General features: G+C 43.1%; 1 protein-coding gene across 3 annotated transcripts in view; it reads left to right on the forward strand.

Annotated features, from left to right (window-relative positions):
• The first annotated feature begins 1,199 nt into the window (after nt 1-1,199).
• Nucleotides 1,200-13,672, forward strand: part of LOC128841436 (uricase-like) — a 31,924-nt gene continuing 19,451 nt past the window's right edge. The window contains exon 1 of one of the 3 annotated variants that reach the window (XM_054036443.1): nt 1,200-1,274. In XM_054036443.1, the coding sequence (XP_053892418.1) occupies nt 1,272-1,274 (3 nt within the window). In that variant the 5' untranslated portion in view covers nt 1,200-1,271. Of the gene's footprint in view, nt 1,275-3,116; nt 3,242-8,761; nt 8,818-13,672 lie in introns of those variants that run through there. The other 2 variants (XM_054036442.1, XM_054036441.1) reach the window with 2 other exon arrangements.

Here is a 13,672-nt window from a genome sequence, read left to right on the forward strand (position 1 = left end):
AAAGGTGCATGACACACACATCTTGAGGAACAGTGGCCTGTACAGAAAGCTGCAAGCGGGGACTTTCTTTCCAGACCACAAGTTCACAGTGGGGGATGTGGAAATGCACATAGTAATCCTGGGAGACCCAGCTTACCCCTTACAGCCCTGGCTCATGAAACCTTACACAGGGCACCTGGACAGCAGCAAGGAGCATTTTAACAACGGGCTGAGTAGGTGCTGCATGTCAGTCAAATGTGCCTTTGGCCATTTGAAAGGTCACTGGAAGTGTTTAAATGGCAGGTTAGACCTTACCGAGGATAATATTCCCGTGGTCATAGCCGCGTGCTGCACTTTGCATAATCTGTGTGAATCTAAGGGTGAAATGTTTGCTCTGGTGTGGAGCACTGAGGCAGAGCGCTTGGCTGCACAGTTTGAACAGCCAGATGCTAGGACTGTCAGAGGAGCCCGGAGGGCTGCTATTAACATCAGAGAGGCTTTGAGGAACCACTTCAACAATGAGGGGCAGTAACACACGTCTGCTTTGGAGTTGCTTCCCTGTTGCATCCATGCACAATTTTGGGGCCCAAGATACATGCAACACAATGCTTTAGGAACCTGTTCCCGAGAGTGAATTGATTGCTCTATGCTTTCGTGGAACACAGAATAAAAACACTGTACCATTAAATATCTTAGCCTTTATTTATTGTTAGAAAGCGTAAAACCTCACAAGTGTGTGTAGCTCCAGCTATCATTGTGCAAGCTGTGTGTGTGGGGGGGAGAAGTGATGGGGAAATTCAGGAGTGAAGTGAAGTGAAAAGGAATGTTTGGGCATAGAGGGGGGTGGGGTTGGCAAGCAATTGTGCAGCAGTTGCAGTGGCATTCGAACTTGGATCTGCTCAGTCTACAGCTGTATCAGAAACTTGAGCATCTCTGTCTGATCCTCCATAACTTTTATCATCCGCTCTGTTGCTTGCCTAACAAAAGCAGCACTCTCTTTTCTGTCCTGCCTTTCAGCTTCCCAGCACTCTTTCCATTCCCTGGTCTGTCTCTCATTGTGCTATATAATCCCACGGAACATGTCTTCTTCGCTGCGCCAAGGGTTTTTTTCAATCGTTTGCTGGAATGTAACAATCCCTCTTCTGTTCAGCACAGACCTTGAAAAACACACGACGCACCCACCGCGGACCGGCAGCGGCAGATAAGAAACAAACCCTTGGTGCAGCGAAGAAGACCTGTTCCGCGAGGTTATACAGCACAATGGGAGACACAGCTCCACGAGCACCCCAATCATGGTGAGTTTTGGGAGTGCGGGGAAGGCGGTTGTGCATACGGACAAAAAGGTCACGGCTTGCAGGGGACTCATTCTAAAATTATCCTACAATTTTTCACAGGCGGCCAACCTGCTGGCTAACATCTCGCTGCTGAGGGTGACCAGGGAAACCAGGGCTCAGCTGCTGAATGCTTGCGGCTTTCACCCTGGTCTATATGCAGCTCAGTTATGTGCCGCTTTGGTCCCAGCTCCAGTGATTGCTAATGGCATGGTACAGTTTCCTACAATGGGGGAACTAACAAGGCTGCAATCCTTTGGAATCTGTGGCAGAGGATTAACAAGTACCTCTTGGAAACTTTCCAAAGCCTCTCTCTGGAGGATTCCCTGCAGGTCTTGATGTCCATCAACACCCTGCTTGGCCTGCAGATTAGCTACACAGGGCAATGTCCAGCTCACAGAAAACACTACCTGCCTTCCACTTTTCGATTCCCTACACAAGCCACAGCAACTTACCCAGAGTCACATGTGCTTCCTGCTCCCCGTTGAGCACTTCTGGAATGGAGAAAAGTCCCTGGCTGCCTGCTTCCACCGGGTGACCCGGCTGGGAGCACCACCTCCTCTTCTAGCTCGACTTCTTCATCCACAATTTCTGCCTCTGGGTTAACCCCTCTTTCAGTTGCATGTGAAGTATCCATGGGGCAATTGGCAATGGAGGTGGGGTCACCACCGAGGATAGCATCCAGCTCCTTATAGAAGCAGCAGGTCTTAGGTGCACCACCAGAGTGATGGTTCGCCTCCCGTGCCTTATGGTACGCCTGTCTCAGCTCCTTTATCTTCGCTCTGCACTGCTGCATGTCCCAAGCAGAGCCCCTTTCACACAAGCCCAGAGAAATTTGCCTATATGTGTCCCGATTCCTATGGGTCACTCGCAGCTGTGACTGAACAGACTCCTTTCCACATATACCGAGCAGATTCAACAACTCAGCGGTGGTCCAAGCAGGACTGCGTTTGGTGCGATAGCCAGCCGGGCGCACCTGGGAAACTCCTCTGGGAAGCCAAACAAACAGGAAATGAGATTTAAAATTCCTGGGGCTTGCAAGGGGGAGGGGTGGGTTGGCTGCAGGGCAGCAGAGTTCAAACCGCTGACCAGAGCGGTAGCATGGGAATTGTGGGATACTTTCTGGAGGCCAATAAAATCAGGGAAAAAACTGTGGTGTCTACACTGGCTGTTTGTCAACAATAAAGGGAGGGGAAAAGACACAAGTTTCTTGCAGGGGTGGAAGTTTCTTGTCGCCAAATCTAGGCGTTTTTTTTAAATTTTTAAAAGAAACCTTGCAGTGTGTACGCTTGGGGCCGGCGCAACCCATTAGGTGACCTAGGTGGTCGCCTAGGACGCTAACATTTTGGGGGCGGCGACCAGATCTTCGGCTGCCCCAGTCGTCGTCGGTATTTCGGGGGCGGGACCTTCCACCGCCTCTGTGGGGGGTGGCATTTCAGGGGCGGGACCTTCTGCTGACTCGGGTGGCAAAAAAGCTGGCAGCGCTCCGCTGTTTTGTCGCCAAAAGGCAGTTTTTGGCAACAAAACTTGCCAGTGTAGACAAGCCCTTAGATTATGTCACAGACCACAACAGATTTAAGCCTTGGAATTTTTAATAGTGATTGCATTGTCTTTGAAGTGCTGCTCCCATTTAAATAGAGGGTAAATTCCCATTTACTTTAATGAGATTAGATCAGCCTCCTTGTCGCTATATTTCTTTTTTGTCATAGATACTTTCTTTAATTAAAGTTTCTGCTCAGGGCAGAAAAAACTGCTGTGTAGCTGAATAAATTGTGAAATATTTGCATTTGTGACGCCAACTCCTCAATCATTGCTCCTCCTCTGACATTAAGATGACACTTTTTATAGTGCAGCAGCTGCTGTAGCTGGTATTACTCTTCTCAGCCACCCAAGAGATAACAATGCAGCAGCCTGCAGTGTGTCACCTGCCAGTAAGTTTTTAGAAGTTTTACAAATTTTCTCTCAGTGCAGTGAGAAGCAGTGATATTAAATGTTAAGCTATATTTTTGTGTTCACCTATTTATTTTAAAGCTGTCAAATCAGTTTAGCAACACAGTTCATTGGCAATTAAACTTGACCTATTTAGCATCTAAAATTGAGTGGAAAAGAATGTGTTAGGAGGATAAGATGAAATAAGGTAAAACTTTTAAACAGAAGTGTTTATAACCTGACTCTGATTTGTATCTGTAAGCTAAAAAGCCACCTGTTGTAAACAAAGGCATTTACTAACAACACCCAAATGAAAGAATGCAAAGAATCCAGTTTGCTTATCATTATTTGTGCTCTTTATTTAATGTGTGCATTTCTCTCAGCCGGGGCAGTAAAATGAATGAAGTTACTTTCATTTTCAGATTCTCTGCTGTAACGTTTGAGTTGCAAAACACTGCAGGGGAGTGCTTTATTTCTTTAAAACCAACTGCTGTCACTGGAATGTTTATAAAACTGCTCCGTTGGGTTTACGTTCATGCTAATTAAATGGTTTGTGTCACTATTTAAGTCATGGACTTTTCCCTCTTATTTTTAGCAAATTCAGTTATCTTTTAATTTCACTTTTCACTGGTGCTTGCAGATATAAAAAGAAGGATTTGGGGTTCTAGACAATTTTATCTATACCTCAATTGATTTTTTTCCTGTTTCTTGATGTCATTTCCCCCCCTAAATTTAGCTTTTTCTGATCTTATATTCTTTTCAGATGTTTATTTCTGTATTTATTTCTCCATGTGAAACCTTTTCTCTCTTTCTCCAAGATGTGTATGTGGAGAAGTCTGAGTTCTACCCCTGAATCTGTCACTGAGCAGCACAGGTTACTTTAGTTTATGTCTTTCATTGTAATCTCTTCTCTGCCTGAGCTTCTCCATCATTAAAATGGGGTGAATGATGCTTAACCATTTTTGTTAAGTGCAGTGAGTTAGATGGAAGGAAAGTGCGATAAACAGCAAGTGCTCCTTGTTTGTCCTTCTCCTGGTTCTTTGCTATCCTGCCCCCTAGCCTCTAACCTCTCCCATTCCCCTCCACCTTGGGGATTCTCTGTCCATCTCCTTCATTTTTCTTTTCTTCAGGTCTTCTGCTCTCCTTCTGAGTCTACTCTCCCTGGCCCCTAGAGCACTTTCTCTCCCCAGGTCCAGTTCCTTTCACTCCTTCCTTGGATTCTCTGTTCCTTTTTCCCCACCCTCCAGGGAGGCATCCCCTTTCCATCTTGTTCTCTTCCCCCCATCTTGGGTTTTCTATTCCCACATTGTCATTCTACCCTCTTTATCTGTCTCACCCTCATTCTCCACCTCCACTGCTATTGGCCCTTCACCTCTCCTGCCTCCTGCAACCTCACTCCCTTTCTCTTGTGTCTCTCTCTCTCCATCAGTTGTCTTCTCCTCTCTTGCTTTTGTTTCCCTGACTTGCTCTCTCCTCCTTCAGTTCTCATCTCCTGAGTTCTCCTCTTCATTCTACTCTCCTCTTCACTCTTAGTTCCCCAATCCCTTGCCTTCTTGTGTAACCCACACACCTCCTGGGTGTGGTTCTGTCCCATCTACTGCACTGAGACCACTTAAAGAGAGAGATAAATGAGTCTGCGCTACAGTTAGCTTTTAGCTCATGCAGTAGAGGCTCATGCACTAAGCTCCAGAGGTCCAGTTCAATCCTGCCTGCCGTTGACCGAGGTCTGTCAGTGTTATACTTGCACAGGTGACTGCAGAGCAGAAGGGGAGGCAGGGCCCTTGGGGAGCTGGGAACAATTGTAGTAACTGCTCTCCCCTGCACAGAGTGACCTCAGCAGAAGTTAGTGGTTTCCTGATCCCGATTCTGCCGTGCTACCCTTAAAAGCCAGAGAGGAAAGCAGGGAGAAGAAAATCCTTCCTGATTCAGGGCTGCTAAGTCAGTATCAAGAATGAGAATGACCTGCCTCCTTCAGAGATGGGGAGCAGATAATATTGCAGCACCAATGGAAGGGATATAATTCATTAAGTCTATATGTTTTATAGAACCCTATTACTTTTCTATAGAACCGTGCTGGTTTCATCTCTATTATATTCTATAGGACTGTTTTATAAGGGGGATGTTCTTAAGCTGATGCCCTTTGAGTTTTAGAGCACATCACAGGCAGTTCAGAGTATTCAACACCTCTCAGTCTCCAGAGCCCAGATCTGGGACACATTGCAGGACAATGACCCAAAACAAGGGATGTGAGAATCAAAAGAACACAAGAATCTTTAAACATTGAAGGACTTTTAAAAAAATATAAATAACATTGTCTATCACTCCAGTGTCATGAGTCAACTTTTCTGATGCCACCAAATTACAGAAAGCAAGTTTTCACAGTATCAGCTGGGATGGAGGCCAATCTGGGTTTTAAGAGAGGGGTGTCCTGTCTAATGAGTTGCATCACACTCCAGTGAAGTTTCAGTACTGTAAAATGTCTCCTACACGACTTAAAACACACCCCCCTTCACATCTCTGTTCACTTCTCCAATGCACAGCGGGTAGGAATCTGAATTACAGTTGCCTCCTTTCACACACAGCTTTGAATGGTCCTGGGTAGCAGTGAAGACAATATTCTACACTGTTTTAACTTTGTTCCACTGCAAACTGGCCAGTTGGATGGGAGCACATTCCTTACTTTTACTTATCTTCAAGAAACTCATAATTGGCCCCAAACATCTCATGTGCAAATCTAAGATCAGCAAAATTATAAAAACAATGAAGTAATACTAAAATCAACAGGCATCACTGACATCACTTACACTGTACATTAACCTTTTGTCAACAGCAAGCTGGATAATTTTTTCCCTGTGCTCATTTTTATTATTTTACAATTTCATTTAAAAAAAATAATTAACATCAAATATACCTTTTAAAACATATCTCGTATATATAATATAAATATAGAAGGTGCTTTACACTTAAGTAATTGGATTAAAAACCCTATGGAAAAATATATACTCAACAATTTAACCTACTTAAAATAGAAATATCAAATTTAGCTCATATTTAGATCCCAAGTCTTAAATGTCTTTGGTGGATCCCTGAGCTGATAAGTAGTAATCGCTTCCCGGCTCTTTGAGCTGTGGTCAAGTGAAAAATTCTCTAAGTTGTTCTATAGGATACAAGTATACATGCCCTCAGGCAAAGGCCAGAAAGGTTCTGAGGATTTCCTGCTCAGAGCCTGGAAGGACTGATCTTTTAATCCATTCTGACCTTGAAGATACAGGTTTCTTTGTCCAATAACTCAGTATAAAACGATCTAATCTAAACTGATATTTATAAAGTACCTAATCACTTCATACCTAATCAAGGTATGAAGTTCCAGTTTGGGATCATTGTATATTGAATGGTCTCTACTCTCTACTGCTAGATTTTTTCCCATACTTTTCCTTGTGTTTTTAATTTCTTTTTCCCTTCTCTCTGTCATTTTCTATCTGTATCTATGGAGTCTGGTCTTTCTTTAGCCTTGTCATTGCAGGAAGGATGTTGTGAAAAAGCAAGTGTTGCATCATGTGCTGTACACAGTTAGGTTTGGGCTGTTCTTGATCTCCTGTGGTGAGAAATCACAGAGACTAGGCATACTGCTGACAATGCTGTAGCACCAGCTCCTGGGCACTGATAGCTTCATGCCATTTAATAAAATTAGGGGCTGAGTAATCCAGTGAGGTATTTTTCTCAGAACCTAAAAAGGAAAGGTATAATCAGAGCCACACAACAGTTAATATAAATTCACATATGGGTGGAGTTGTTTCTGGGGATAATTATGGAGCATGGTAATATCTCTGGGAATGTGCTGCTAACATTCAAACAAGGGGCTCTTATTAAGTCGTTCTTCCTTCTCCCTGGCTAAATGGGAGCCATGGGTGTGTATGCTTGGAGAGAATAGACGGGCCAAGAATCCATTCATTGATCACTTCAGGAATAACCCTCTGTCATTATAACCACAGCCAGAGCAGAATCACTGCTTAGCAAACAAGCTTACATCACATGCTGTTCACTGGAAATGTTTCTGCTTTGGTCCTGAGAATTGCTCTAAGTGAACTGATAGTGAAGTGGAGTGTTCAGCTTGTGTAGTTTGAAATGGGGGAGGGAGCCTATAGGGGGATCCACACTGTCCTTCCCTGGATTTGTTGCTTTTTTAAATGCCTGAAAGTTGGTACAATCATCAGCGGAGCATGGTTGACCCCATCTAAAGCAGGGGAAATTTCCTCATAACTCCTTTCCATTTGGTGACAGAATTTTAGCAAGGAGCCCCTCTGAGCCCTCCAATTCTTTGCTGAACGCTTCCATTGTTAAAGCTGCAGTATAGTTTCTGTTATTCTGGAGGCACCTGGTAGCAACTCAGGAGTTAGGATTATGTTTTAAAATGGTCTTAAAAGGGGAAATAAATTCCTGCTTCTCTTTAAAAGTAGGTGGCCAATGGGTGTGAAATTTCACGCACTTTTAGTTTTTCTGTGCTTTGAATTTTCTTAACTCTCCCTTCCCCAGCAAAGGATGGCAACCGTCCATCACCCCTTTAACAGCCCTTTGCCAAACTACCCTCTCCCAACACAATTAACTACTACGCCAAACATCCACAACCATAGGGTTACCATACGTCTGGTTTTTCCCGGACATGTCCGGCTTTTTGGCAATCAAACCCCCATCCGGGGGGAATTGCCAAAAAGCCGAACATGTCCGGGAAAATGCCGGCCGGGCACTTCCCCTCCCGCGGCAGCTCTGTTCCTCCCCAGACTCTTCGGCTCTGTTTAAGAGCCGAGCTGCCCGAGCGCTATGGGCTTCAGGCAGCCCCCTTGCCTCCGGACCCCAGCCGGGCACTTCCGCTCCCGGGCTCCGGCAGCGCAGGGTCTGGAGGCATGGGGGCTGCCCAAAGCCGGTAGCGCTCGGGCAGCTCGGCTCTTAAACAGAGCCAAAGAGTCAGGGGAGGAGCAGAGCCTCCGGCCGCGGCGGCTCTGCTCCTCCCCTGACTTTTCAGCTCTGTTTAAGAGCCGAGTGCTACGGGCTTTGAACAAAAACACTTCAGAAACAGACTTCAAAGAGAAACAGCAGAACTAAAATTCATTTGCAAATTCAACACCATTAATCTGAGCTTGAATAGGGAATGGGAGTGGCTGGCTCATTACAGAAGCAGCTTTTCCTCTCCTGGAATTGACACCTCCTCATCTATTATTGGGAGTGGACTACATCCACCCTGATTGAATTGGCCCTGTCAACACTGGTTCTCCACTTGCGAAGTAACTCCCTGCTCTCCATGTGTCAGTATATAATGCCTGCATCTGTAACTTTCACTCTATGCATCCGAAGAAGTGAGGTTTTTACTCACGAAAGCTTATGCCCAAATAAATCTGTTAGTCTTTAAGGTGCCACCAGACTCCTCGTTGTTTTTGTAGACTAACACGGCTACCCCCTGATACTTGACAGCCTTCTTGAAGCAGCAGCCTCATCTCAACCGGCTCCTCTCAGAAGCAGCCGAAAGAGGATGCTACTGGGTTTCTCCTCCAGCAGCAGAACCTCATCCAGGGCAGAGGATGAGGTGGGCAGCAGCAGGGAGAACAAAAGTTGGGATATTTTTTAAATCACCAGAACAGAAGATATTGGTGTGTTCAGTGTTTAACTGCTTGACAACAGAGTGGCAGATTTAAAAAGAAAAATGTACACACATGTATTTTTAATAGTGTAGATATTTCAGTTCTAGATGACTGAATATAACATGTACTGGCTTTCTGAATCAATGAAGTACAATCTGAGCTTCACTCAGGTTGTCTGAGATCCTATCCCTTTAAAAGATCCATACAGTTTATCTCATTGATCCTAGAATTCTTCACAGAGTTCTGTTCTTTCTTAATATTTGTCTATGTTGATACTAGATACCTTTCATTTATCATGCAAATATACACAATGAAAGCAAAAATAGTCAAAGCTGTTTAAAATAAAAAAGAACCAGCATTGCAGCTACACCTGTTTCTAACCCCCCAAATGTGTGATTCATAAACCAAGCATCCACTTCTTCAGTGAAGCACTTTGAACACTTTTAAGTGCTGTGTAATAGTTTGGTTCTTATTTCTGAGGAGGAAAAGGGAATGAAATCTATACCTAGTTACAGTTGGTGGGCATTGGCTTTTGCAATATCAGCTTCCTTTGCAGACATTTTCATGGGGGAATCAGTGGTTCAGACCGAGTGGACCCATACGAAGGCACAGAAACATTAACAGTGGTGACAGCCCCTATGCCAGTAACTAACAGTGACAACTCAAATAGTGTATAGCCCTGCTACTGAGATATCAGCCTGCACCTATACCTAAGGTCTAAAGACTGCTGGATTTCTGAAATTGGAATCCAAATTTGTATCCAAATTTTGCAAATGATCCCAAAACTTCAGATCCAAATAACCTCTAAGTTTGAAGTGCTGAAAACCCAGATCCAAACTGTGTGGGCTAAGACAATCTCTACTGAAATTGCAAATGAACTGATACTTGCCTTTAAATAGATATCTATTTTTGCATTTCCCCATTTTTTTCTCTAGTATACAGAACATTTCTGCCTGCTGCTTGGCTACAGTGTGAGACTGTAAACAGCATCTTCCAGTTATAGAGCACAAGGATAATGCAAATAGAAGAGATGAGCAGATTGCCAGTATTTGATTGGTTTCTTGAAATCTCTCTTACACACATGTTCAAATACAGTAAACACATATGAAAAAAGTTACAGTTCTAACCTGAACCCACAGGAAAAATGCCAAGTCACAGCGTAAATTAACAGTCTCTAACTCACTTCTTTATGGTCAGAGATGGGGGGAGGGAAGGAAGTGACAGTACAGTCTGTAGATTATGGACAGTTTTGAAATTGCTTAGAAATGTAGGGGCTAAGAACAATTATGCTCAGAAGAATAAGGAGGAAGCCTTACATACTCGAATATATGGATGGCAAAAAACAGCTGTACACATAAGGCTCAATTGTGCCACTCATACTCAGGTTGGGTGTAGTGGGGGGGACTGTGCTGCTTGCCGGTAGCACTGTATCCTGTATTTATGTGTATTATTTAAAACACACACTAGAAGATGATACAGTGACGGTAATAAAATTTCTTAATAAAATAAAAGCCTTTACTTGTATTACAAAAACACTATCACAGCATTGCCAGGTAAACCAGCTTCCCTAGAGCACCAAAACAACAACAATAAACTACTACCACAACCAGTGATAAAGCAAACTGTATAAACCAAACATTGAACAGTGCAAACAGTGCCATAAAAAAAAGCCCCTAATTCTGTGTGTCCCCTAGTATGTTCTCCTTTACCTTTCTTGTATGTTTAGCATGCGCTTGCCACAACTGCACAGTTGTGGAGACCTGCAGGAGTGTGTGCATAGAGGGGGATGCATGCAGTGAGGAGGGGATCAGCACAAGGTTGGAAGTATGCTGGGCATAGATTTGCCCTGTCCAGCTGCTGCTAAGTACTGGTTGCATGGGCCACCCAACCACCGAATTGTCCATACTGTTCCTGGCATTCAGCGCATGGTAACATGGAGGGGACTCAGGCCCTGGGGAAGGTACAGCAGGAGCCTGCACTCTGCAGCCTGCCTGTGCCTTTCCACTTGCTCTGAATCCTTCTCTCTGTGGTATTGCACCTGCTTGTTGGCCCTGTCCAGAATGTCAACTGTAAGTTCTTCACAGAAACGATTCTTCTTGTATCAGTCCATGACAGTACAGAGACCCAGGCTTCTGCTGGAGAGCATGGGAACTGCCGAGGTACAATGGCCAGAAGAGGTAGAGGTAGGAGTGCTTGCAAGCAAACATGAAACAGAACTAAGCATGGTCTGAATGATTCACAAAAGGTTCAGTGCATGAGTAAAAAGAAAAAAAATCTTTGCTGAATCTCAAGGACAAAAAAAAAAAAAAAAAAAAAAAAAAAAAGGATACTTTGTAAAACTGAGCCTTCAGAGGAACTTTTCAGGTCCTAGAAGCTCTGTGGACATACAAAATTAATACTTTGTAAACCAATGATAATTTTGCAGTTAGTCATAATGCAATGATGGGTTATTTACAATGAAATTCAATCAGATTTCAGTAATCTACATTTCACTCTCCAGACATATAGCTCAAAGGTTACCTACAAAGTAGAAAAGATGAAAACACTGATTGATGTGCAGTACAGTTCTGTAATCCATCTATTTAATAATTTCACATTCCCAAACTTCTCTGCATATGTTCTTTACTTACCATCATCCTGGTCACCATCTTCACTTTTGCAGGAAATTTCAGCTGCCCCCGGGGACAATGGAGGAACTAAGTAACAGCAAAGCAAAGTGACTCTCTAAAGAGTCTCTCTGTCAGCTGCACAGAATGAGCAAATACCAGATTTTAAAGGAGTTGTTTTCTGAAGTGCATTTCTCTTATTTGATTCAGTTTCATCCCCCTGGAAGTTTGAACTTCATCTTCAAGTTCACATTAATCTTAGTAATTAATCTCAATAATAAAACAATTTGATTGATAGGTTTTAAAATATAAAATTAGTAGCAGCTGTGTTCTCAGCATTGCACTTAATGTAATGCATCTGTTGCAAAATCTATGGAAATAACCTATTTTCTCATTATCATATTGTATTCTATATTGAAGGAATAGGATTAATATACCATGTAAAGTATATCATATGAACAGCGTGTAGTACAGAAGAACAGTAGTACAGAAAAAATTGCAACCTTATATTGGAGCTCGCAAACTTTTTTGTCCGCATTGATGTACAGATAAAGCATTTACAGTCAAAACTGTTTTAAAGCAACCAACAAAAATTGGCTCATTATTAGAGGTTTTCCTTTTTATTAAAGGTGGGGCAGAATTGTACTACAAACAGTTGGTAGTATTTTAAGGGAATTTATTGAGGCATGACGTTGCCTGTTTGAGGTAGTCTCTTGTAGTGGTATCATTGTCCTATACCGTGCTACCTCAAGGACATTGAATATGTATCCTTAGCATTTCTTCATCATCTTCTACTTCTTATCGAATACATGACAATATAGCACTTGCATCTTATGCTATAGTACAAAGAAAGCAATGTAATACAGAGTGAACCTGCTGTAGACTTTTATAAATGGAGTATTTTCCTCCCACACTATTTCCACTACCTCTTCTCTCCATCATGACTGATACCACCACTAGCCTCCCTATCACTCAGTTGAAACCTCCTTCTCCTTCACTCCCCATATCCAGCGCCTCTGATCAACTACTGTTGCTTCTTTCTGGAGATTGAAAAAAACCATTTTTTGCTGTAACCACTCTCCCACATCCTTATCAACTCCCACCTGTTGACTACTGCAATCACCTCCTCCTAACCTCATCCCTTACAGATCCCCATTGTGCTGCTGACCATCAAGCTCAAACTTTTTGTCCTTACTTTCAAGATCGTACATCATATAGCCCCTTGTGACACCCCCAGGGTACAATCTGGACTGTTGAACCTCTGTGTCCCTTTAACCATCCAGCCCAGGGTGCCTTTCACAAGCAGCCTCTCCAAGCTCTACTCTCACACAGCCATTAGCATTTAAAGTCATTCCTAGCAAAGTTACATGAATGCTCTCCCAGCCATTCATGAACTACATACAGGGCAAAACTTGCAAATTCCCCAACCCCAGCTTTGCGTCCCAGGAATGTGCGACTTATACTTCTCAGTAGACCCTGTACAGCATAAGCTCATATTGGTCCGACATTGCAACAAAGGGTAATGTTTATATGCTCAAGCCTTGCTGGCTGACGTGGAGTTCCAAAGCACTTCAATCCAAATATACACTGGATTAGGTAAAAGAATAAAAAGTTTATGAACTAGAGAAAAATGTATTTGAAATTATTATAAGTGATAAAGGCATAAAAGTCAGAACTGGTTACACATGGGATAAAACTGCAAACTAATTCCTGAACTTTACCAAGCTAAATAAGATTTGAAATCAAAAAGGTTTCTCTCCCCCAGAAACTTTCAGCAGTCCATACTAACTGGAAAGATTACCAATTAGGACCACTCCCCCCAATCCAATGATGCTCCTATTGTCTTTCAAGTGGTCTCGCTGCCGTGAGTAGAGATGGGGGAGGAGAGGTAGTGAGGTGGTCACTGTCTCTTTTTTTTATACTCTGACCCTTTGTACTGGAAAAGTCTTTGTTGGGTCATGGGATCAGCAGTTCCATTGTGTATGTCCTTCAGATGAGTTGTAAATACTTGTTTACAATGTCGCTGCTGGGGAATCTCCAATTAAACAGGTAGTGACTAAGGCCCTACTTAATTTCCAATATTGCGGAAATTGCAGATCCTGCAATATTAGGCTTCCACCACAATTTTGATTGTAATTAGCTTACTTTTCACAGTCCACAATTTTGCATACATTTTGGCATTTGTAACACACAC

This window comes from Malaclemys terrapin, chromosome 8 (assembly GCF_027887155.1).
Source record: "Malaclemys terrapin pileata isolate rMalTer1 chromosome 8, rMalTer1.hap1, whole genome shotgun sequence".
NCBI classification, from domain to species: Eukaryota; Metazoa; Chordata; order Testudines; family Emydidae; genus Malaclemys; species Malaclemys terrapin.